Source organism: Pyxicephalus adspersus, chromosome 2 (assembly GCF_032062135.1).
Source record: "Pyxicephalus adspersus chromosome 2, UCB_Pads_2.0, whole genome shotgun sequence".
In the NCBI taxonomy this organism is placed as follows: domain Eukaryota; kingdom Metazoa; phylum Chordata; class Amphibia; order Anura; family Pyxicephalidae; genus Pyxicephalus; species Pyxicephalus adspersus.
The window spans coordinates 115,107,748-115,133,807 of record NC_092859.1 but is presented as its reverse complement, the minus strand read 5'-3'; the positions used below and the strand labels follow the sequence as shown (position 1 = coordinate 115,133,807).

The following is a 26,060-nucleotide window of genomic DNA, read 5'->3' as shown; positions in this document are numbered from 1 at the left end:
TGCCTTGAATGTACTTGTATTTTATAATGTAATTCAGTTGCAGCTTTCCTTATTGTATACCCAATTCAATTTTTAGACGTGTTCCATAGTAGTGATTCACTGGGCACTAAAGCAAGTTTATTTTATGACTTTAAAACAGTTAATCATTGACTGATAAGTGATCTGTTTAAGATTCAATTTATGTGTATAATAAGGTCCTTTATATCTGAATATAACATGCCCTCTGAGGTATTTGTAATCTAATGACTATATGCTTGTGCAGTTCAATTTGCCGATTCCCTTTATATTAATAGTATTGGACACATTTTAGGAGATACAACTGAAAGCTGAGTTTTTACTGTAAAACCACTTAAAACAAGTAAACAAATTACAATGAAACATAACAGCAACCATTTATCTTGGCCATATGGTTTAAAAAACAGTGGTTGCTAGCTGGAGGATGGGCTGACCTGGCTGTGAGATACTGTAGAAACTTCAGTTTTTTGGCTGGTGCTGGACAGTGAAGAATCATCAGTCATAGGTCTACCACATACTGTTTCCATGATGCATCCACGGAACTGAGAACGAAAGAGATTATGACATTAACCAAGCTGTAAACAGTTTGGTACATTCATATTTTTATAGAAATATTACATGTATCCCATATTATATTCCTGAAACTTTCCCTGGTGGATAATAAATTACTGCCATTGAAACACATGGACCAGGAAGATTCTCCACCAAGGAATGTTTTAGGGTGTCAGTTTCACTGGTGTAAAAATAAAGCCCGATACATCCTTCTATTTGTCAATCCTGTTATCATGTTGTTGTTCAGTATGGTACCAACTTAACTTTGACATACCTTTGAAATGTAGCACATTAACCAAGTAAAGTGTGAACATAAAAACTTTCAGATGAAGTATACAATAAAAATGTAAATGTGTATACACTGAAAAACCAACTTTTACCCACTTTTGTGACCAGATATCTTTGTTGACTAGATATTTAGGTCACATGTATTGATTTAAATAAAGCAACTGTATCTGACAGTTACATTAATAAATAGATGGCTTTGCAAATGCACATTGCAGCCTAAGGAGTTTAAAGGTAACAGAGTAACTTACATGTTAAAGGCAAGCTTTTTCCTGTCCCCTTGTCATAGCTGGTTCCCAATTGTCAATACAAACCATGAGCTATTAGTGACAACCAGGACTGAGAGCCAGAAGCCGTGCCATTACCATCAGGTAATAAATGAAGTAAGATCCCTACTATAATGTCCCTTGCAAGGGACAATCTGCTGGTGAACATTAATAAACAGTTTTCAGGCAGGAAAAGATTATTGATGGATGAGCAGCTGTAGAAAATGAAAGCAACTCATTACAGAAGAATTGCCCAAAACCTTGACAGTCATCTGATCTTCCCACTTGTAACCCAAGTTAAATGTTTTCATTATTATTATCAGTTCAGGAGAGAATTGGAAAGGGGTAAAAGCTGAGAGTGTTCCCCTCTGTGTCCAGTTGAGGAGATTTCTTTACATTCAGTACTGGTTCCCGGGGCCCAAAAGATCAGGAAGGGATAAAAAATTTCTCCAAGAGGGACAAAACAGAGAAAGCTTTGGATGTCTGTGACTTCACAGAAATAAAAATGTAAAAATGTAAGGGGGAATCTCCCAAGTGATGATAATAAAAATCTGATAGGGGTTCTAGTTTTACCTGGCATTGGGCCATTTGGTAATTGTCCACCAGACTAAGCATGCCATGTGATATCACATTATTACCTGTTTGTTCATAAATGAGTATATGATGGGATTGTAGACACAGGCGCTCTTGGAAAAAAAAGCAGGAATGGTAACAAAGCGCAAGTCCATCCCATGGTTACGATGAGTTATCATATACATTGCCAAAGCTGCATAGGGGACATAACACAGACAGAAGGATCCAATCATAACAATGACCATACGGGAAACTTCCTTCTCAGCCTTCTGTGTGCTCACCGATTCCTGTTGTTGTGCTGCAACCTGTAAAAAAATTCACAATGTAAAACTAAAATGGAGATCTTGCTGTATTTTACCATCTATATACCAGAGCTCTGCTATAGATCATTGTCAGAATTACTACTATGGCAATATTGGCTCCTGATTGGTCCTGGTAGTTATGAAGAAGCAGTACATGAACCAATAAGAAATACTCTCCAAGTACCTGAATGTTGTGCCCATGTATTTCTGTTCTGAGTGTGAAAATCAAAAATGTGACTTTAGATTAATTAGGTGCATCTACTCTTATATATACAATATATTATTTAATACAGTTCATGTATTCATTATCATATCATTAAATTATATTATTATAATACAAGCAATGTAAGTAGTTGAATTTGGCTTAACAGTCTTCTGTACAGCAGAGATCAGATTGGGAGGTATGCTTTTAGTGCTCATGTTTTATACAAGGTACATGATGATAGATGGGGGGAGGGTCAATATAAATTGTTTGGCAGATAAAACAGACCAAGATAAAATCTCTATATTTAGATAGTAGTAAGAAGAGGAGGATTTATTGTGAACTTTAAACTGCAGACCTATATAAATTATCAAACTATGTAGCCCGATGTAGAAAACAGGGCTCGTCCGGGATTTGAACCCGGGACCTCTCGCACCCTAAGCGAGAATCATACCCCTAGACCAACGAGCCAGATAATGCCAACTGGGCACTTCTGGCACTTTTTTTAGTGTAGCTGATAAGGATAACATTCATCCTGCAAGGTTTCAGTTGTTTGCTGTGTGGCCCCCATTCATTCCTAAAAGGAGACACATTTGCGAGCTTGCAGGGGCCATTTAAAGTACAACTTAACTTTAGGAATGAAAGAGGCCCTGATGTGCATTCACTGTATATATAGTAGGTGGCCAACAACATGTCAGGGGAAAAGCTCACTGGATCCAGGAAGGTTTGCTCAAATCATTTTATGTGTAAACATAAATGTTTGGAAATGTATGCATCCATCACAAAACCCTGAATATGTTCCATTTATTTTCCTAGTGGGAGGTTAGAATAACCCCTAAAGGTAAAACATTTAAATCTCTGTGAGTACAGCAATGTTTGCCAAGCTTTGTATATATGTTCACTCACCGCCCGCAGTGCTCCCAATAGTCTTGCATAAGAGTAACATATCAGGCTCAGGGGGATCATAAAGCAGAAAACAAATATGAACCATGTGTAATATTCACTGTGATATTTCGTACCAACAGTATACCAGTCAGGGCCACAGGAGCATTGCAAACCCTCTGGAATATACCTAGATAAAAAGGTGGGAGACACAAAAACAAAGGTAAGGAACAATTCCAGGCAACAAGCAAACATATTCTATTTGCTGGTATTTTAGGGTTAACCTTCCTCGGCAAACAGAAGATCTGCCATTCTGATAACCTCATTCAAAACCAATACTTTTACCCTATAAAAGAAAAACACGGGCCCTAGTCTCTGATGCTTCCAGATGACACAGGTAATGTCACTGCCCCTGGCAAGATCTGGGAGGTAAAAATCCTGTAAGAATGAGTCTTCATCAGTTACAAACCATTTGTGTTGAGGGGTCGGCAGAAAAGAAGAACTTACGTTAGCCTTGGAAGGTTCACTTTATTATTATTTGTGTATAATCCCCAAAAGAATAAGCGTGCAGCCCCATAGAGGATCAGTATAAAGGTAAGTAGTGTACTTTCTGTAGTTGGGGCTGTATATCATTCTTTTTTTGCTTTCTGCACCACCCAAACTTCAAGCGCTAGTTTGCATCTGGCTACAGAAGTTATTTATTTCTTAGTGCCATTTATTATTTTTTTGCAACAATATACCTTCTGGATGTCAGTAACAGAAAGTAGAATATTCCAGGATCACTGTATTCCATGAACATCCAATTATAGAAAAACAAGGAATAGGATGACTAAGTGAAGTAAGCCTGTAAGTTATGCTCCCTGTATGAATCCCAAGGATTCATTTTTATTTTGGCTGGAGTGTAACTATTAGAATAAATGGGAAAGTCAACTAACTGTCGAAAGACAAAAGACTTTTGGCAAAAAAAATATGGGACCCTAAATTGTTTCCTGGTTGTAATACTAATCCAATGACTTGTAGGCACACATTACCATGGAAATTAGTGATTCCAAAAGTATGACATCCAGAAACAGCCAGGAAACTTAGCATTATTTAAATACCAATATCACCCTACAGATTTCTCTCTATAAATATTTCCCACATCTTTTTTCAATGCTAGGTTTACGTTAGCTAACCCCAGGTCATACCACACTTACACTACTGATGAATAGAACAAAAAAGGCTTTACACAATGATAATGCACAGCCATTGTAAAAGCTCTCCTCCAGCCACAAAGTTTCTTTTCTTGTATTAAAGCGAGAGCTGCATAAACTCCTTGTTTTACCATGCCTTATTTAATCAGCCTAAATAAGAAACTATCTTGTGCATCTTCAGAGTTGTCATAAGAAAAGCTGCAATTTCTGTAATGGTTTGAACAGATAAGATGTTCATTTCAATAAAATATCAAATCAAACAAAAATCTAATATTTGACTGAATAAAATAATAATTAGGTGGGAAGGGCTGTTCTTTGTATCAGTTGAACATAAATATGAGTGGCAGACAATAGATGGCCAGGTGTTAATATATTTTTTTTTATTATATTGATGAATGAATATATATATATATATATATATATATATATTGTATGTTATAACATACATCTGATTATATCATAATGAATTTTGCATAATGATATGTAGATAAGTTTGTCTAAATGAGATTGATTTAAGGTGAAAGAGTACACCAGATGGGGAGGACCAGAATAAAAATCCATACAGGTTCCAGACGACCATTGGAAATGAATTAGTCTGAACTAATTAAAGGAGCAAAAAGATATATATTTCCTGGGTGTTTAATGATGTGCCTCAATGTATAACCCCAAGGGGTGAAACTCGTCAGAGGATTTGTGTCCAGGGATATGATAACTTGTATTATGGTCTTTTCAAACATTTTCTGCTTTTATCCCTGGAGCATGGCCCAGACAGATTTGTTTGGAAGTAAGGCTATGTACATACGTCAGATCTCCTGGATTGTAAGCTCTTTGGGGCAGGGTCCTCTCCCCCTCCCGTGTCACTGTCTGTATCTGTCTGTCATTTGCAACCCCTATTTAATGTACAGTGCTGTGTAATATGTTGCTGCTATATAAATCCTGTTTATTATTTTAATAATATTATTAATAATGATGATTATCACCCGATATGAACGGTTGTGCTTTTTTCAGGTAAGAATCTAACATGTGTACAGTGATTCCCTGATGTTGTTCATGGATCTGCCCTGACAGATCCATAAAGACCAATATAGAATGACCACTATGCTTGTCAAAGGAGAAGAGTACAGTGGGGCGCTGCTTGTGCCCCCTCTCCTCTCTATAGGACAGTGCTGTGTCTACAAAGCTCATTCCTTCAACACTTTTTGTTGCTGGAAACAATAATAAAAGATACAAGGTGATAAAGTAGTTAAAATTTTGTTCATTTATTTTTATCCGATAGTATGGCAGCATAACAACGTCACTAACAAACTTCCCCAGCAGCTGGATTATAATTGTGACATGGGCAGTTTTTAGTGAAAATCAGAGCCCCATCACACATTACCTATCGCTTGTTACACATATTGATTGTACGAAACCTTATACAATATTATTCTAGGATACAACAGAATTCTCAAAATTAAACATACACACCTAAAAAATACACCAGAATGTACCAAATCAACTGCTAAAATCCCCAGTCAATGGATTATCCACTCTACAAATAGGGAACAATAGAAGTGTAGCTGCCAAGAAGCACAGATGTATCTCAGTACATGAAGGCTGCTATTGTAGCAATATGTGATAACATATTACAGGTATTTTAGGACAGGTTGGGGCTAGCTTTACTTAAAACATTAGCTCGGATATAGGAGGTGGTGGAAAGAAAAAGATTAGGCACTGCTGAGATTCGAACTCAGGATCTCCTGTTTACTAGACAGGCGCTTTAACCAACTAAGCCACAGCGCCGCACGAACGTTGCAGCACTCCAATGTTCTCTCCAGTGTTAGCTGTGCATACGTGTAGCTGTTGCCACGTGATCTCTGACATGACCATATATGGTGCCTGTTGGTAGCCTGGATTTACTGAACACATTATCTGCCTGCTTCTACTTTACTAAATAGATCTAACAAAGAAACAAAGAAGGAATAACATTTCTGCTGCACAAACTTTACACATATTACAAAGCACATGATAATATATGACTTACCTACTCCAGCCCAGGAAAGGGGGTACTGATACCCCAAGCCCAATCATCCAGGTGCACAGCACAACTGCCAAAGCATGCTTAGAGGTGAAAGTAAAGTTGCCCATCGGTTTACAGATCACAATATATCTCTCAAATGCCAAGAATGCCAGGGACCAGCCTGTGACTAGACCTAAGAAGAAGAATGAGGATATGTATATAGATGATGTATAGGGAAAACATCCAAACTCCATGGATTATACAGGAGATCCATATTGCATATTGTTACCCTATCACTACCTTTCCCTTTGCTACAACTACCCTGACCCTAGGTAATTACCATGTGCTGGAAGTCCAGAATTCATAATCTACAATGTGTAATTTAAAAAACTGTAGGGAAATATGTACAGCCACCAGGACTCAATTTAAATACTTTCAGAAACTCCAGGTCCAGGAGATTATTAAAGATCACAATTTTGTCCAATACATGAAATAGTTTAGGATTGACATCCCTTTCTGGGGGAGAATAACTCCTTATGATCTCTTGCTCATTAATACAATTGGCAGGATTTGATAGTGGCCAGGTGATCACCCTAGAATTGGTCCCTTGTATATTATGGATTATCATGTCATTGTCATTCAGCTCACACTAAAGTCAAGGGGGCTGATTAAAAAATGGGAAAAGACTTGTGTAATTAGTTCTACAAATGGCAAATGTCAAAACTTTCACTAAAATAAATGAGAAATGTGCCCGCCGACGCATGGAGTGTTCCACCAAAAGCAAAAACAAGAATTCATAGATCATTTACTACAATGATACAGATGGTTGTGACAAGTTTCCTTATAAAATGTTGTTTTTTGTATATCATAATCGTGCCAGCCATGACTTTAAAATGATAAAACAAGGTGAAGATTGCTTCCTTTCCTTAAATTCAGGTCCGGTAAAGTCAGAGTGGGTTCCAGTAGTTTCGATCATTTCACAGTTTTTGAAGAAACTTCTGGTGTTGAGTTGCCTTCATCCACCAATGGTAAAAATTGGTTGATAGTGGTCGGAATCGCCTGGAAAGTAGCATGTGTATGATCTGCATGGCAATGGTGGCCATATGTGGACCAACTCAACTCAATAAGGAAAATTCTTTATCTCATTATCACTGAAACCCTACTCAGCAAACCTACAGATGGTGGCACAAAGCTATCTATAACAATGCCAACAACTGTTGGTCCACCACACTCCAATATGAAATCACAAAATGAATACATTAAAAAGGGTAGCAAGTAATACTTACATGAAACTAAAATTTTGTGATGAAAAATAAATCTGGGCACCATCACGAAGGCGGCATATTTTTAACCAACACAGCTGTATAGATCAGTAACTACAACAACCCAAAACATTGGAGTTTAAAACCAGTATACGATTTTTTCTTTACTTTAACTAAAAAAAAAACAAAAAAGAAAAAAAAAACAAAGACGTCATGTTTTAATGTTGCATTATAGGTGGCAATATGGCTTACCTGCAAGTGTTCCCACAAAGGCTTCAATAGCACAAAACGCTTTCCCAAAAACGAAGTAGCCCTGACAGCTGTTCACAAAAACTACAAAAATGGAAAAGATGCATATGACAAGGCCACCAACTGAGATGTTTACTAAGATGTAGTTGAGGGGTTGCCGAAGTTTCTTGTATTTCACCGTCACCACCAATACAATAGCATTTAGCGGTGTGCCAATAAAAAAGACTACACCCATGAAAACTGCCTGCAGAGTAAATGCCCATCTTGGTGCAATATGATACTGGGGACCATCCCATGGTAGTATGTCAGACACATTCTTAAAGAGGTAGAACTCTTCCTCACCCAACATCCCAACCTTTTGGTGTACAAATTCTGTCCCTGGGTTACCCTCTTGCGCCATTATATAGGGTCTTTACTCAATCCTTTAAAGTACTCATCAGGATCAGCCAGTAATCTTACTCACAAAGATTTATGGATGTTAAGTTCTTAGCATGACAGAGAATCACACAGAATGCCCACTGGAGGGGCAGATTAGGACACAGAAAAATAAAGGTGAGTAAGGTAAATATTTCCTACTTAGATCATACAGAATTACATTTTGTCTGATATTTCTATTCTGAGTGCAATATAAACTTGACCAGGTACACCAGACACCAGACAGGAAGTAAGATTCCGAGATCTGTGAAATTTGTTAAAAGTAATGTTTTTTTTTGCCTTGCTCTGAGGTCCATTTAGCTGCCTAAGATCAGACTGGGCTACTTTACCAATCAGCAAGTATTTCTGTAGTATAAACAAACGTGTATACACCCCACAGAGTTGGCTCGTTGGTCTAGGGGTATGATTCTCGCTTTGGGTGCGAGAGGTCCCGGGTTCAAATCCCGGACGAGCCCAATTTTTGTTTCTTGGAAAAAAACGCTTACCAGCCAACTCGCCTTTAACCGTTGTTGGGAAAATCAATCTACTTTGACTATACCTTGATTTCAGAGAAAAAAAAAACCGTAAAGATAGTACGTTAGGATACGTTAATATTTGTAGCTGCCTACAAGCACAGAGGGAGGCTCAGTACATTGCCTGCCGTGTTCGCATTAACGGTTGTGCGACTAGTGATTCCAGTGATACATATAATAAGCAAGCGACAGAGGTGAAACACTATAAAATAAGGGAATGTAACCGTTCAGAAGGTAAGCATAACCGCCAATCTGTAACATTAGATTTTAAAACCTAAACAGTCATCTCTAAAAGAAGGGCTCGTCCGGGATTTGAACCCGGGACCTCTCGCACCCAAAGCGAGAATCATACCCCTAGACCAACGAGCCGCTCACGTCTACTCCTTTAGGCTTGGTTTTTGAATCTATACAGAAGCACAGAGGCTAAAGTTAAAAATTTGGGACAAAAAATAAAAAAACTTGGCCTGCAGTGCTTGTTTACTAAGCAGCATCCATGATAACGAATGTAAATGAAAAAAACGCCTGCTGCTAAATAAACATTTACAGCTAGTCCCTCGGTATCCTCAATTCTTTTTCCAGCATACTAGCATGCATATAACTGATCTCAATTCACCGATAAGAGTAATGCTGTAATTCAATAACCCAATATGAACCCAGTTACAATGTTGGGAGCCAAGACAAAAATCGGCAAAATGTCAGTAAAGGCAAATGTTATACAAACTGCAGTTTTTTGTTAATAATTCTGTAAGCCTTACTAAAGCGTAGATGTTGAGATGTGATGTGCGCAAGACTTTTTATTCTATGGAAACATTCTTTGTAATACATTATCTACATTGTATATGATTTGATCACTTGCTATTGATTTTGTACTTTTACTAGGCTACATTTAATGCACAGTTGTACAGTGACCTATCACAAATACATCCACAACATAATATTGGTCTAAGTCAACCCATATTATAGGAAATGCTGGCTTACAGCCACACCAACAAATCATCAGTTCAAACAAGTTATTAAAATTGAAACTCAATATTAGGTATGCCAGGATCATAGGTGCAGAGCGTATCACATCTCAGGCCAAACATGTTTACAAACAGAGCCATGATGTGATGATATGTAACAAACCTCCAGGATATGATGATATGTAAAGCTACGTACACACTTCCAATTATTATCGTTGGTAAACGAACGACGAACGATCCTGCACGATATCTGCGAACGATCGTATAGCACCGATCCTGTACATACAGATAACGACATGATCGTTCGCAGATATTGTACACACGATAGATGCGATCGTTTGAACGATACAGGAAGTGACGTGCACCATAGGAAGTGAGCGAACGTTCGTTCACCGCGCATGCTCAGACCATGGACGATCAATGAACGACCGTACACATGATAGATGGTCAACGATCGTCGTCCAATCCGATCCGACGGTCCGGTCGTTCATTTACAACGACTATCCTCGTTCGTCGGCGTCGTTGGTTACTTTTTTTACGAACGATTTTTGCCCAATCGATCGTTCGTCGTTCATTTCCAACGATAAAAATTGGAAGTGTGTACGCAGCTTTACAAACCTCCAGGACAGGAGTGCAGCAATAACTTATTACCACTGTCGGTGTATCTATTAGGAAACTTCTATTTCTCTAAGCGGATCTATTTATAAAGCTGACAATTTTCAGGTCCATATGTTTCAATTGAAGTAAATAATTCTCCACCAGGCCAGATTCCCTGCTTTATAAATAGATTCTGAATTCTGAACACCAGTGTGTTTTACCATACATTGGAAGGATATCATACCACTTTCTGTTAAGTATACAGAACAGGAAACAAATGCAAATTTCCCTAATGAGATGCATATGGCAAAGAAAAAAAATACAATATTACCCTCTTTCATTCAAAGTAAAACATCTTTAGATTTGGCTTAAGAAATAAAAACTTCTGAGTATATTTATAAATGGATATCTTGTCCTGTTTCTGCTTTGCATTAGCTTGGTGACTGTTCTTGTTTTGTCATGTTTATAGAGAATCACTCAGATTTGAGGCCTGCTAAGATACTTAGCTTGTCTTTGTGTTAATTGATCCTGCTCTGCAAAGGGGGATAATCCTGCAATGTCTTGTTATCTCATTATCCCTCATTACAACACACTCTTCTACCATACATCAAACAGACAAAACAATGATCACTGGAAATGTTGTGGTAGCCATAGACAAGACAAGATTTTCACTTGTTGTACATCCATGACAATTGTGCCACAATCTTTAATCCAGGAATGTAGGACAGCAAATGAGATCAGATTCACAGCAGACTGATTTGTATATTCTGCATGAGACTATATATACACTATACACACATATTCCTAGATGGCATGGTTTTCACACTGAAGAATTAGTGCATGTCTCTTATCATGAACAAATGAAACATTTCGAACATGTCCGATCTTTTTTTTTGTTTTAGTTTTAAAAACCCTCTGTCAAAAAAAAAAAAATATTCATTCTTTCTAATCTGTACTTCATGTTGGATATCCTTTGCCCCATATTACATAAGCATTTTACAATTTACTATTTTATTCAAAAGTAGATCTTATAAATAAGAAATTGTAAAAAAAAAGATGTATTCCGTAATACTCCTTAATTAAACCCAGGCAGCTCATATTAACATTCTCACACTTAGCTTTTTGAATATCATTTTGTCTAATTGTTATTATATAGAGTATGATAAACACATAATAAAAATAGTAGTAACCATTGCATCTATATTACACTTTTTCAGTTTAGAGCAAACTTGCATTATAAATCAGTCTGTATATTACAATTTACCAGACAGTAACATGCATATACCAAGCAGATCAATAGAAAGCTAAGTAGTATTTCCAGGCCATAAATGGAGAGTATGACAAGTCTAACTAAAGCAAGAAATGCGCCATCAAGGCCCACTGCATGCTTTCTTTTTTTTTTTTTTTTTTTACCCGTTATTAGGTTTAACATGCTTTAACTATTTTATTCCTTCTTTCAAAAGAAGCAAAATGATAAAGCTATCAGTCAAAAGTGGAGTTTTCAACATTCTTTATGTATGATAAGGATTACTTCTGATGACCTGAAGATCCCATTGCTGTCTTCCTGCAAAGCTTCCTTGCTGCCATGCTCGGAACAGTTGTTTGCATTGCTTGGTTTTATCAGACTTCTTTTTGGTGTTTAACTTTACACAACGTTTACCACAATATTAAGGAAAATTCACATAATCTCCTAACTCCTATTGGCCCTCAAAGAAATGCAACCAGCACTAAAGCTTTGTACACATGCCAGATGATTTTCACTTGACATCTAGCATGGGTACAGTGGTCCTTCAATGGCTTTTATCAATCTACCCTGGCTGATTAATTAACAACTGTGCAGGAATGAGGGCGGAGCTTTTCTGTGAAGAGAACACAGCAGGGTGCCAGTAGCTCATCCTCCCGCCTTTCCTCTACATAGAGCAGAACAGCACTGTGTATATGGCACTCGTTTGTTCGGCTGTCAATGGAAACATTCACGAACAATCATTTTTAGTGACTTTTTACTACTGGTGGTTCGGAAAGCCATTTAACAAGATATAAAACATCAGCACAGATAGTGGCCTTGGTAGGACTTAAATTCACCAAGTTGTCCTGCTTCCATGCATCTCAGACTCCATGTTTTTGATACCAGTGACAAGATATGTAATGGCCATGTGCAAACAGCCCAGACCTGCAAAACAATGGGCAGTATGTCTACACCTCCATAGTTATATAGGTCATATAGGTAAATAGGTCACTGTACTACTACACAGGATGGGAAATCATTACTTACATAACAGATATACATCAAGAGTGAAAAGCAGGTCAAGGGAGCATTTAATGTCTAAAGTTCTATTTACACAAGTAAACATAGGACATCTCTGTGCATAAAGAAGATTACAGACTAAGCCATTAGGGATACACCCGAAAGCCTAAGGATTACTCCACAAATACCTTGAAATTAACAACTCCAATTCCCAAATAAATCCAAATAAGAAATAAATTATTGATCACATCAGTTTTTTCATTATCTAAGATAAACATGAATGTTGTTACATGTAAATAACCAAAACAAAAAAATTCAAGCAAAATTCCAAAAAAAACTAAGTTTGAAATATAGAGAAAAAATTAAATATATGTAAATGTATGTCAGGCTAGGCGAGTAGTGATGCTCCCGGATTCAGAGCCCAATCAGAAAAGTTTCTTGGATTCACTCCTTAGACCAGCGATCACAGCCCATGGTAAATATAGGCTTTCCAATATAGGCACAAAGATATGAAAATACAGGAGCAAACTTAAAAAGCTTTCAAGGAAGTCAATGCTAAAGGAATATAAAAGTGTGCTTGTACACACATCAAATTTCCGGCAAGAATCTAACTTGTTTACATTGATCTCCCGGTGTTGTGATGGATCCATGAAAATCGATCGGAAAAGATCGCTATGCAAGGGAGGAGAGCGCGGCAGCGTTCCACTTGCATTTTCTTATCCACACTATCCATAGAACAGAACAGGCGTCATGTGTACAGTTCATCATCAAAGAATGTTTCCAGCGATGAAAATTAACTGTATGTACGTAGCCTAATATAAAGAATTATATAGGATGATGGAATGGTACTTTAAGATCAGTCCATATGTAGCTGGACTAGTCTGGTTTTGTATGTTGGTGCCTTAAGTTTATACTCGAGTCAGTGTAGTTTCTCCATTTTTTTTCTCTCAGGTAAAAGTAGGAATCTTTATTTATTCAAGTAAATATAACAATAAAAAAATAAACAAAATTAAAATAAGATTTTAGAATAAAATTACACTTTTTATTGACAGTATCACTAGTTGTCTTAAAAACTGAAATTGAAAAACATTTTTGTTCCATGGTTTATGTGTAGATTGTGCAGATAATATAATGTTCGAAGGCCAACAATGAAAAAAAGTCCTAATTTTCCTCCAAAAAAAATGTATCATGGAATACATAGGCCAATAGTGCAAGTTCAACCATTGTAATTATCAGGCAAAAGTTTATAAATGTAAGAGATGAAACTGTGAAAAAAGAAAAACTGGGCTCGTCCGGGATTTGAACCCGGGACCTCTCGCACCCTAAGCGAGAATCATACCCCTAGACCAACGAGCCAGCTGTCTTCACTATTTTTTGGAATTTTTTTTCCATTGACAATTTTTACATAACAAACCTGAATATTTATGAGTCCCTGGTGTATGCCTGGTTCCCATTAAGATTTCCACAATCTAATAGGCAAGTTTTTCCAGCTCTGAGTACATCAGAACAATCCGAGCATGATATTTGATCCAGTTAAGTAGAAGCATAAAAAGCCTGATAAACCCCTTGCAAAAGTTAGCTACAACCTTTCTTCTTAGAATTTGCAGGGGGCATTGTCACAGGTGTTTAAAATGCCTACCAAAGGCTTCCCTCTTGCAGCCATATGTGTATCCTAGAACACACTTTTTAAAAAAATTTTTTACACATAATTCTTAAAAAAATGTCAGTAAAACGAACAGCATAAAAATAAACAAGGTTGACAAGGGCAGTCTCTTATGTTCTTTAAACAAGCCAACCTGGCCTTTACAGAAGTTTTTCAAATTAGGTTATTTATTTTAAATATCACAACAGGCTCTGAAGTCCACACAGGTGTTAGAAAGGTGCTCCCTAAAGGGCTCCCCGGGACAGCATGACAGAAAGATCCAGAGAGATCTACACACTTTCCTTTATCTTTCCATCAGGCAGTCCTCCTAAAACTTCCAACAGTTCAAAAAAAGACAAAAGGTCACTGGGGATAGGAAGGTCTTCTACTGAGCGAGGGTGTCTACATGGAGGGTGGTTTGTCACTGCTAGATTCTCCACTCAGCAACGGGGGTTCTGTTACTGGTGTTGTCCATAATTCTCACTCTTTTAGTGAAGAATTGTAGCAAAAGCCCTACAGCCCTACAAGAGGAGGCAATGATGCCACTTTTTGGCCTAGCAACAGAACACCACCTCTACACTGACAAGTGGAGAAGCTTCCTGCAATGGAGAGCCACTGCGGCACCAATGGAACCGCCTCTTCCAGCAACAGAGCAATGCCTCACCACTGAAGGCAGACGCCTAATGCCTGGAAAGAGGGAACAGCTCCAGGGATTCAGGCCGAGGAGATGCCTGGGAACCAAACGGCTACTGGAAAACAGAGAACGCAAAGCTTTGAAGAAAAACAACCAGTTGACAAAGAAAGTTTGCAGTGGCAAACCATAGTATTTCACCCCAGAAAACAGCTCATGATCATTCAAAAGATACTAGTTTTAATAGGACTCCTTGTAGTAAGGGTACCCCAATATATGAGTTTTACTAAGTGCATGGGTTTTTCACCAACAGAGGCTGCCAGCAAAAACAACAAAAAGTGATTGTGAGTTATTGAGGTGACTAGACATCATTACATTCCTACAGATGAGAACTGGTTCAACAACTGGACATGAATGCTCAAATGTTCTACAAATATACTCACCATGGAATCAGCCTTCAAGGTAATGATGCAGTGGTATATAGTACCGTGTTTCCCCGATGATAAGGCATCCCCATCAAATAAGCCACCCCCCGATTTTTGCTCAAAACATTAAAAAAAAAGCACCCCCCGCAAATAGGACACCCACCGATACCTGCCACTGTGTGCCTCTGTGTGACTCCTCGATGCTGGCTGCAGTGCAGAGCAAAACTGAAAGTGACTTCAAAGGCCCGCACACGCGCCCGCAACTCCGCGCCAGGAAGGACAAGCAAGCTGGGGATCTCTGCCCTAACGGAGTCTGTTACCCGGCCGTAGAAGCCAAAAAAAAGTGAGTCAGTGAACAGAAGGGGACAATGAATGGCACATAGTGATCAGAAGGGTACAATGAATGGCACATGAGTGATCAGAAGGGGACAATGAATGGCACATGAGTGATCAGAAGGGGACAATGAATGGCACATGAGTGATCAGAAGGGGACAATTTTTTCATTTTTACCTAAAAAGGGGGGGCTGTCTTATTTGATGGCCCTGCCTTATCATCGGGGAAACACGGTATAAACCTAAACAAAATGTATTGTAATAAAAAAAAAAAGTGATTGTAGAGTGAGGATACAAAAAGAACACATGCATGCAGGTTACACATTTAAAGACAAGTTAGGGTGGCACTGTGAGTTCAAGTGGAGGTGACCCATACAAGGGCTGTCAAGGGGAGTGCCAAGAAAATAGTTTCTCTGTGTCTGACACCATTTTTTAGCTACACTTTATTTTACATGTATTGTCTGAATTATATTTTTTGGCTTCTGCTTCTACTTCCTGCTGCAATTAACTTTATTTTATAAAAAATTTAAATAATCTAGTTTAGCGGTCGCCAACCAGTGGTTCGTGGTCCACAAGAAAATTTTGGTGGTCCACAGAAAAATTTGGACAATATTTCCAATTTTTATGTTTTATTAAGAAAACAAAAATAATATTCTAATAAATTATTTATTCTAATAAATAATCTTATATTCTGAATGACAATTTTCCCCTTTATATGGCACTAAATGTACAAACTGTACTAGATACAGAAAAACGAGGGAAGCACTGGCTTGTTTCAACCATTACAACAGTCACCCCACTCAGTAAATACCGATTCTGATTCAATTGTTTTATTTTATTTGTTTATTTCTCTTTTAGGTAAAGATGACATTAACTGTGTATTTTCTTTAACTGTTATATTTAATGGCATCAAATAGTTTGACTTTGATAACTATCATTTCTTGTTTGTTTGGTCTTACATTCAAATAAATAAACCCATAATGAGTGAGAAAAAGCAAATTTATATTTTGCATTACTTTAGTAATACAAAGATAATGCAACTAATAACAGTAACAATAGTAATACTTCACAACCGTGAGCTGATCAATGAATCAGAGCCTCCACAGTCCTTGTCAGGCACCATTAGGAAGATCATTATTTTACGATTGTATTTATCTTTTAAAAAAAATCATATTTATGGTCTGCGGGATTTAAAATAATGAATTTAGTGGTCTGTGAGGTCCCAAAGGTTGGTGACCTCAGATCTAGTTACCTCCAAGATGGTAGATTGAAACCACTGACCTTACAAATCAGGACCTTTGGTTCCAAACGTTTATGTATGAAAGTTTTCTATTAATTGAAAATAGCCAGGAAGGTGGCGAATTCTAACGACACCTGCCAACTTTTTGAGTTATTTGCCCTGAACATAGTAATATTACTGAAATTGCTAGGGCTAGGATGTAGGGTCACAGTTTCATATTTTATCCTAAATTAAAGTCCCCCTGACCTCCGCAGTCATTTTGATGGCAATACTATGTTAAGGTTCTGTACAATTAACTCAAGAAGTGGACAAGGATTTAACTTCCCAGGTGGTATGATTAATGAAGATTTTTAAATGTAAAAGCGGTACATTTAAAATTCCTCATTATTTTATATTTTCTGCCTACCTGGCTAAAGATCCCACCGTCAAGCGTAAGACTTGCGAGCAGATGCCTGGCCAGCATCTGCTTCCCCTCGCCTTGCGTCCCCAATGTTCACACACCGGGGATGCAGATGCCAGCCGGGCATAGCTGGAGGACCGGATTTAGAAAACAATCTGCCCCCCTATCAGTGTAAATAAGATCAGCTGGTCTAGTCCTAATTGATGGCCTAAAAAAAAGTTCTCATTACTAAGGTATCACACAAAAACCATCTAATGATGGTAACCTTATTGATGCTGCCTCCAGTAAGCAGAGTTGGGGCCATAATCTGGAAGTGGAACAAGCATCATTTCACCCTAAATCGGCTGCAACCAGGTACTTCTCGCAAAATTTGACAGAAAAGTCAAAAGAATCAGAGGAGTTGTTCAAAAGCCAAGGATCAGTCCTGGAGAGCTGCAGAAAGACCTGGGATTAGCAGGTACAGTTGTTTCAAAGAAAACAATAAGTGATGCACTTAACCACCATGGCCACTATGCATGCTCACCACGCAAGACTCCACTGCTGAAGAAAAAGCATGCTGAAGCTCAGTTAAAGTTCAGACCAATATTGAACACCTTGGATGTCATTGAACACTCCATGTTTGGAGGAGAAATGGCACTGCCCATCATACAACTGTTTTTCAGCATACCGTACTGGCAGACTTCATATAACTGAAAGTAAGATGAATGGAGAAATGTACCAGGACAGATTGGATACCCATACTTGTCACCTCCCAGGAGGCTTCAGGCTGCTCCTTCTGTGAAAACCTGATTCCTGAGGTTCTCTGAAATACTTACTATGAATACTGGAATTAAAGCACCAGTCTGAAGTTTTGGAAACACCCAGTGTAAATTTTTATTTTAGATATATCATAAGGTATGTAGTGGGGAACCGATAGGTCAACATGTTTTGTGGGTTCAGTGCTGCCAATCAGTACACTCATCAGGGCTTTTGCAGTACAGAAATATATAGGAAGCTACACCATCTTTGCATTTAATAAATTGTCATGTTAGCTCACCATCAGACTTGAGCAATGTTTATTTTAAAAAAAATGTAAATAGAGACAGCAAGCACAGCCCCAAAAGAGGGCTCTGTATTGCAAAGATTAACTTTAGATGCTTTTTTACACTCTTATGCAAAAAGGTTCAAATTGCAAGTTAGAAAAGCAGCACATTGGAAAATGGCAAACTTCATTTAGTTAGGTACCAATCAGATCTGCAATGACTCTGTTTTAGGAGAACATTTAGGAGACAGACCCATTACATTATTTTTAGACTGTAGTACTATAAAGAAACCAACAACCAAAGTATAATTTAAGCTAATAAATTTACCATGAAAATACTTAGGTGTGCGTGTTTCCAGCCAGTTAAATTCTCCATTTTATAGTGACTATACAGGACAAACAATGAAAACATTAAAAAGCCACAAACAAAATGATAATTCACTTTATTTTTTTATTTTATCACATTTGCACAAAGAATTGGACCCAAATGTGTATGGTTAAAGCTTCAAGATATATGTATATGATGCTGACATACATAGCAAACATGATACACAAAAGTAAACATCAAATTGGAAAAGGTGAAGGTAAAAGATCCCTGATATGGTCTAACACTGCCTTATATATACTTCTGATTGACCTTTGGAAATATTTGGTGCTGAAAATGAATGAGTCTATTTAAACAGTGAAGCACTAATATGCAAGTCCCAGAGTGCAAAGGTTGTTATACAATATCCTGTTTTTAAAGTGTACTGTAGTTTAGCTACAAGTCATGGCTAAGGATTTAGACTGCAGACCAGTTTCCTCATCGTCATATACAATAGTAATCTGTTTTATTTAGGTATTCAGGTATAATACCAGGTATTATTTAGGTATTCTTCAAGATTCTCACAAGTATCAGATTCCATGTTTTCAAAATGCAAAGTCAGACTATTTGCCTTTTGCAAATGCAATGGATAATCCAAGCTGGTCAGCTCATATACTTCAAGCCTCTCATCCCCAGCTGTTGAGAAACAGGATATGAAACACAATTTATATATGGATCTGGGTTTTTACTAGAAGGAAACATCACACATCTATTTATAAGCATTAAACATGCTGCTTAAACAGCTAAAAAATATTTTTGATTACATGTATGATTACAATTGCTAAACAGAACTGGTTAAGGTTTACACCATGAATAATTGGTATTATGAGGTACAGGGAGTAAGCAGCGATACATCTACCAGAAGCTGAACATGGCCTTGCTCAGGATGTCCACTGCTTAAGGGGAGGTGGTCATATGGCAGATGTTCAAAGCTGTAGTTCCTGGGGATTAAATTATAAACTGTGCAATTAAATGACTTTTTTACTTCTATTAAAGTTGTCCTTAAAATCTAACTTTAATCCCCCCTTGTAGCCCTCAAATTTACCTTTAGCCCTAACACCTTGTCTAGCAGCACATAGCCTTTCATCCTTTGAGCTTATCCAGCTTCCATTGCACATATGCAATAATTCCAAAAATTCCTAAAGCAATTCCACACTATATATACTCCGAATAAACCTTTTTTTCTGTAAGGCCTGAACAATTCTGTGTGCTATATTTAAATCTTTACCTATTGAGAAGTAAAATGAGACAGCGCCAGAGTTTGTACCATCAACAAATAGTAACGGCACCTTCCATATTCCTGTATTGGAAGGTTAGATTTAATGAACTAGTGTAATAATAGTCAAAACCCCAAAATATAAAAAAACAAAAGGAAGCAAGGCCTATAGAACATACTGAGAATACCCTGTATTTTACTGTAGCTGATGTAGATTTTATGCATATTAACTGGATGACCTGAGTATATATTGCTAGCCATGTATTGCCATTGCATTGGTGGGCAAATACACATTCAGGAGAGGATGGTGGAGCATAGATTGGATTGAGGACACTGACTGAGAACTACCAGCTAAGACAGCAGGAGCTGGGAAGAACACAATGCACTCTGAAATGCACAGGTTAATACATGTACTGTTTCCATAATTGGTGCATAATGAGTAACTTGATTAATTCATTCACTGATCCATATCTCTCAGATTCATTACTAGCAGAGAAGTTAACAGGAGAACATTAGAAATAACATAGGAGTGTAATACAAACAATTAGATCTATGGTCACTTTATATATGGAACAGTTTGTGGTTTAAATGTACTTATGCTATACAACCACAGAATACATTAATAAAGTCTCATATTTTACACTTTCTACTGTACACAAATACATCTTCTGTTAACAAATCTTACAAGTTTTTGTTTTGGAAGTGACAGATGTATAAATAAGTATGGGCCAACTTCAAGCAAAAATACTAATTAGTCATAAAGGAGTGAAAAAATCTAATACAGTGAAATTTTGATTATTCTTATTTTCTTAATACACTGCCTGCAGTAAGTTTATTCAAACATAAAAATAGATGGCATTAGAAGTAATTGCAAAATACATTTATGTATATTCTACCATAGATACAAACAAATATCAGTAACTAAGCAATTTCATTAGATCTACACAACAGACACAGGAGGAAAAAACAGCCAATCTGTGGAACTCCATCTGAAACTGCAAATCAAGCAATTTCAGTATGTAAAGGACATGGCAGCATATTTTTAACATCACTGTTGGTGATCCACAGGCTAGATTTCATGGCTGACCAAAGATACGGGCATCCTCACAGTACCAGCTGCTGTCCAATGCAGCACATGATTTTCATACATGCATTTCAAATTAAACATATAAAAAAAAAAATGGTTTAGTTTAATAACCAAAATTATTTTTTGCAGCATTCAAGAAGACATTTTTTGAGGACTTTGCAGAGGTTTTAAAAGAAATTGACAGCTTGACTAAGTACAGTGCCAAATAGATATAAACAAAAATACCCCCAGAAACATCTGCTTTTTCATTATTCTTCTGCACAGATTTTAAGTCCAAAAACACAGTTCATCAAAGCCCAGTTCACCTAGTAAAATAAAACTAGCTTCAAAGCTAAATGATTGCCTAAAACAGCCACAGTACATACAAACAATAAGCCATCCAACAAGAAAAAACATGTCTGGCAAAATGTGAAGGCCATTGTTGATTATATTCTGAAAATATTTGCTGTTTGTACCTGGTTTCAGGGATTCTAATATGGAACATGCATGAAAATCAGGAAAATAAGGGATCAATTTTTATATGTGTTCCAGGTCAGCATCTTCAGGGAATTGAAAGTATTGGGTTAGCAATATAAGGAACAGGAATTGTCAGTAGAAGCCAGCAATGGTAGCCTCTTTATTATCCCAAGATAAGTGTTCTTTAGAACACCAACAGACACTAGATGGCTGTACAGCAATATTAGATGTTACATCAATAATGGCAAGTAAATTGCATAAACATAAATAAACTTATCAGATGTTAACGATTGTGGTGGGGGGTAGATAGGTCGTCATGCATAGGAAGGTTGACATTTAAACACTAAAATGGTCACTAGAATTGTCATTGTGGGGCTCTTAAATAAAACAAAGTTGTTGCTAAACTCACTGGGATGTGATGTCTGCACAATGCAAAAAGAAAGAAAAGAATTGGAGTATATATTTTTTTACTTTATGTAGCATTTTTTTTATCCAGTTATAATTATAATAGTAATAAAAAAAAAATCCTCAAAAAACTCATATGTATCACTAAACAAAACAGAAAGACTACTGTTCAGCCAGAATTTCAAACTTCTGGAAAGTTTTTAGTCACTTTTGCATTCAATCATTAAATGCCATATGCATTACATAATCAAATAATTTGCTTAATAACCTGAATCTCTTCTTGTAGCTATATAGCGCAGTGTGTATAAAATAGTAATGCAACACTTATAAATAAGATACTTTATGCATTTATTGCCACAACCAATGAGCCAAAAAGGATTCAATGGTAACCGAGGACAAGAAATTGTCAAGCTAGGGTCACTTTTTGACCAGTAATGAATGCAGCATAACACTAGAAGCTAAAACATGTAAACTTAAAATAAATGCTACACAAATAAAGCTTTAATGTTAATTAACATGTAAAATCACATGGGCAGCTTTAGTTTTGCATTATTGGATTTTTTTTTTTTTTAATTTATGTTAAGGGTTACAGAAACTGAGAAGTCAACTATCCAGCAGGATGGTCCATTGCAAGCAGATTGTCACTAGCTACAGCTAATAGACTGTATTTAGTACTCTTCTCTGAATTTTCTCATTAAATTCAAACATAATGTATAGTCTCCTGTAAAAGGCAATGAACATCTAGAACTGCAGATATCAAAATTATGTTTTTGTTTTTTTTTTTATCCTTAGTTTTTAGATTTCATATTTGTCAAACTAGATGACTGCTAAAGAAACAATTGGAACTCTTAGAATTTAAAAAGACAAATCATTATTATCAATATAACCTGCTTTATTATTTAAGGGTCTAACTGGTTGAAAAGTTTTGTACTGTTGGGTGAGGCCTCTGTTTCATATTGATAAAGGAAGATCATGTTCTCATGCTAGTCGATAGTTATGAGCTTCAGATGTTTATTTTTAGGGGATGACATTGGACATGCCCAAAAATAAGGTTTACCTGCTTCGAAATAGTCGCCCTGCAATAGTCACACACTTATTGCATGTTCATACACAGACTTATATGCTCATTAAGAGGAGATGCATCTGACCAAGTTGGTTAAAGTTAGGGGTGCATTGGGCAGTCAATAAAACATGGCTATATTGTTTTTTTTTTTTATTATTTCCAATGTCTGCATTTTTAGTCCTAAACTAGCTTAAATTTATGGGAATAAAGGCGTAACAATTATAGGGGGGGGGGGGGTTATCATTTTACAGGAAAAAATGCCACTTAATCTGATCCTGCTGGTGACTACTGGGCTATGTAAAACCTCTAACCAACATGAAAAGGGAAGTTATTGGTACAATATATATTTTTGTGACCAACTGGTATTTGTTCTTAACAGAATTCCAAGCAATGTAGGTGGATATATATATACTAGTAGGGTGGTAATGGTTAAAACCTTTAGCTTTTAATTATTTCTGGCTTTTTACAGGTGGAGGAAAATAACTGCTAATGGGGCATCTATCATCATCACTTTATCCAAAAATAAGGAAAACATTGGTCTCAAATGCCACTTTGATATTGTCCAGTTCAGTTCTACTACTATACATAAACAATGTAAAAACTGCTGCAGCTTCATCATCTGCCATGCCCCAGGTGTGACTATTCACAACACATCAATATAGATGCCAGTTTATAATACACTTTGATAAATGCGCTAAAAATGTTTGGGACCACAGATTATGCTCAATTTTTGACTTCATATACAACCCCTTCCACAGGGCTGAATACCAATATAATAAATAGGGATGCATAACAATATTACTCACAGGTGCAACCCAAAGATGCCATTCATCCCAGTTACTTTAATTGAAACTTGACCCATTGCTTCCATCACTATCCCATATCCTGATACCAGTACAGTATGGAAGAAAACAGAATCTGCAGATTGTCAGATTGTTGCCATCACATAAAACATATTAATGATATTGGAGTGACACATCTAAAGAACAGGGTCATTGTTTCTTGCAATGTTCCAATACAAATGTATTTCTATCCACGCCAAGTAAGCACCCAGAGAATTATCAATGTACATAATATAACTGCAAACAGCTGCAAATGTAACAAATTCATGTCTAAGTACTGCTAATTCAGCACAATGACCAGTTGGTGTTTTAGCATGGCAGCAGCTTGGTCTTTCATTTTAAGTCTTTCTTATACACTTTACAGAACGGTGTCCTTAGTGCAAAAACCACACCATGCAGTGAGTCAGTAAACATTGCCGAGTTGGATTTCCTGCATAATTCAGGGAAAGGGAAAAGGCGAAGAGCTGGGACAACGGAGGCGGGTCTCTTCAATGCATCACGTGGGTTTGGTTGGGAGCAAAGAGGGAATGTTGGGAGTTGACTGACGATGGCTACGTCTCCCAGTTTCAGTATAGCCGTTTCTCGTAACTGAAAAACAAAAACAGAAAATATATGAGATATAAGAGATGTTTATCTAGAGAGTAAATGTTATGATGAGAATTTGGAAATGGAGCAAAGTGTATGAACAAAGTTAGGAAAACCTAACAGTTTAAGATTGGACTGTGTTTTAACAAACAGGAAGGTACATCACCTGCAGTGTAAACCACATTATGCTACATTAGTATTTGGTTTAGTACAAAACCAATGTGTCCTGGTCTGCATTTTAAATACAAGCCCTCATTTAAAGTATACCCTCAACTACCCACAACTTGCCCACTTAACTAGGTTATCCTGGTAAGATATGTTTCCACATATTAATACTTACCTTCACCTCATTAGCCTGCCAATGCCTTTGAAAATGTCCGTAAATTCCAGGTATGAGAGCGTGTAACTCTCTTACCTTTCTCCCTTGATACTGTACATGTCACCTTGGGTGGAGGAGGCAAGTCAAAAGTTCTGTGGAAGATTTAAGACCTACACAGGACTGTGTACTCTGTAAAGTGAAATATTAGTGGGAGGGGGGCAGGATAATAAAAGATTGCAAAAGCAATATGTATAAGTGTAATTACACTCAAATATTCTCCTCTTCTCTGCACTGTTTAATAATAGATTCTACAACTAATAATTTAATAAATGGACAAGTCATTGTGAATTGTCCATTACCTGAACAAGTTTGCGTTTTTACCTATAATAGTCCTTTCTATTTACATATAGAGGTCCTGCTAGTAATACTGCATTCTAGGGAAACCGTGCTCACTGTACCTATGCAAGAGCAGTCACCATAGGCTGCTCTCCTGATCTAGACTACAAACCGCTCCTTTCATCTCCTTTACATACTGAGAAAACAGACATTAGTTCACTGTTTTGGAATTTACAAGGGCACTCAAGTTCTACTAAGATCAACAGTGTGTGTGTGTGTGTGTGTGTGTGTGTGTGTGTGTGTATATATATATAAAAAATTGTTTTTTACATTAGTTTCTGCCAGTCAGTTGGAAATGTAAGGCATCAGAATAATTATATTTGAAATAAATCTTCTGAAACCTGGAGCAATTATATACATATAGCACTCCATAGCCACAGGTATTCTGAATACATAACAAGGCTCAGGTTTGCCAATAAGTTGCACAAACATTAGGCACTGAATTGTGTGATAAGCATGAGGTGTACAAATGCTTTACTGAGATGTGGAAAAACCATATAGAGGAAATATATGCTTTCAAAGTACGGCAAACCCCTGATGCCTATATACTTTAAAGTTTGCTAAAATTCAGGGTTAAATGTGCTTTGATTTTGAATGGAAAATCACAACTTACTGGGGCAGATCTGGAAAGAACGTAACTGTTTATAGAGGGGAATGTGGAGCAGATTCTGGATAGGCATATGAATTATTGTAAATCAGTCACTGCTTGAAGCTAAAACATTAGGATTTCTAGGAATTCTTTATGTTCACTGTAGGGACTCTCCCTTTCACAACTAAAAGAGGCTGGCCGACTGTATTTCCAATTTTACTACCAGGGCAGATTATAAGATTCATTTTGTTCTCTCTTATATAGCAATCATTTAATGAAGGTTTCTAGAATGCGGTATGTCAGTAGCTACAGAACTAAAGCAGTCTGCTATAATACACACCAATCAGATCTTAACATTTACTCTGATGAGTTATAGCAACAGCTTATTCTTCATAAGAATACACTTGAACAGTACTAAGAAATTAGACCTTGATTTTTATGAGCAGATGGACAAAGCTTACTTTTGCGGTATATATGTCAAAAGGAAAACCTTCCTAGAGAGACTGGAAATTTGC

General features: G+C 37.0%; 2 protein-coding genes and 5 non-coding genes across 10 annotated transcripts in view; 1 reads left to right on the top strand and 6 right to left on the bottom strand.

The window, feature by feature from the left end:
* Positions 1–380: 380 nt before the first annotated feature.
* OPN1SW (opsin 1, short wave sensitive) lies at positions 381–8,144 on the bottom strand. Its single transcript, XM_072401962.1, has 5 exons — positions 7,784–8,144; positions 6,294–6,462; positions 3,102–3,267; positions 1,757–1,996; positions 381–557 (listed from the first exon to the last, which is right to left on the bottom strand). The coding sequence occupies exons 1-5, from the start codon at positions 8,127–8,129 to the stop codon at positions 429–431; spliced, it is 1,050 nt and encodes a 349-aa protein (XP_072258063.1). The 5' UTR covers positions 8,130–8,144; the 3' UTR covers positions 381–428.
* TRNAP-AGG (transfer RNA proline (anticodon AGG)) lies at positions 2,595–2,666 on the bottom strand. Its single transcript has one exon. It is a non-coding gene; the product is annotated as a tRNA-Pro (tRNA).
* TRNAT-AGU (transfer RNA threonine (anticodon AGU)) lies at positions 5,979–6,052 on the bottom strand. Its single transcript has one exon. It is a non-coding gene; the product is annotated as a tRNA-Thr (tRNA).
* A 454-nt stretch (positions 8,145–8,598) lies between the features above and the next one.
* TRNAP-UGG (transfer RNA proline (anticodon UGG)) lies at positions 8,599–8,670 on the top strand. The gene has a single exon. It is a non-coding gene; the product is annotated as a tRNA-Pro (tRNA).
* A 354-nt stretch (positions 8,671–9,024) lies between these two features.
* On the bottom strand, positions 9,025–9,096 carry TRNAP-UGG (transfer RNA proline (anticodon UGG)). Its single transcript has one exon. It is a non-coding gene; the product is annotated as a tRNA-Pro (tRNA).
* A 4,719-nt stretch (positions 9,097–13,815) lies between these two features.
* TRNAP-AGG (transfer RNA proline (anticodon AGG)) lies at positions 13,816–13,887 on the bottom strand. Its single transcript has one exon. It is a non-coding gene; the product is annotated as a tRNA-Pro (tRNA).
* A 4,773-nt stretch (positions 13,888–18,660) lies between these two features.
* Positions 18,661–26,060, bottom strand: part of IMPDH1 (inosine monophosphate dehydrogenase 1) — a 77,761-nt gene continuing 70,361 nt past the window's right edge. For all 4 annotated transcript variants that reach the window (XM_072401958.1, XM_072401959.1, XM_072401960.1 and 1 more), the window contains one exon: positions 18,661–24,244. In XM_072401958.1, coding sequence (XP_072258059.1) covers positions 24,153–24,244 — 92 coding nt within the window. In that variant the 3' untranslated portion in view covers positions 18,661–24,152. The remainder of the gene's footprint in view (positions 24,245–26,060) is intronic.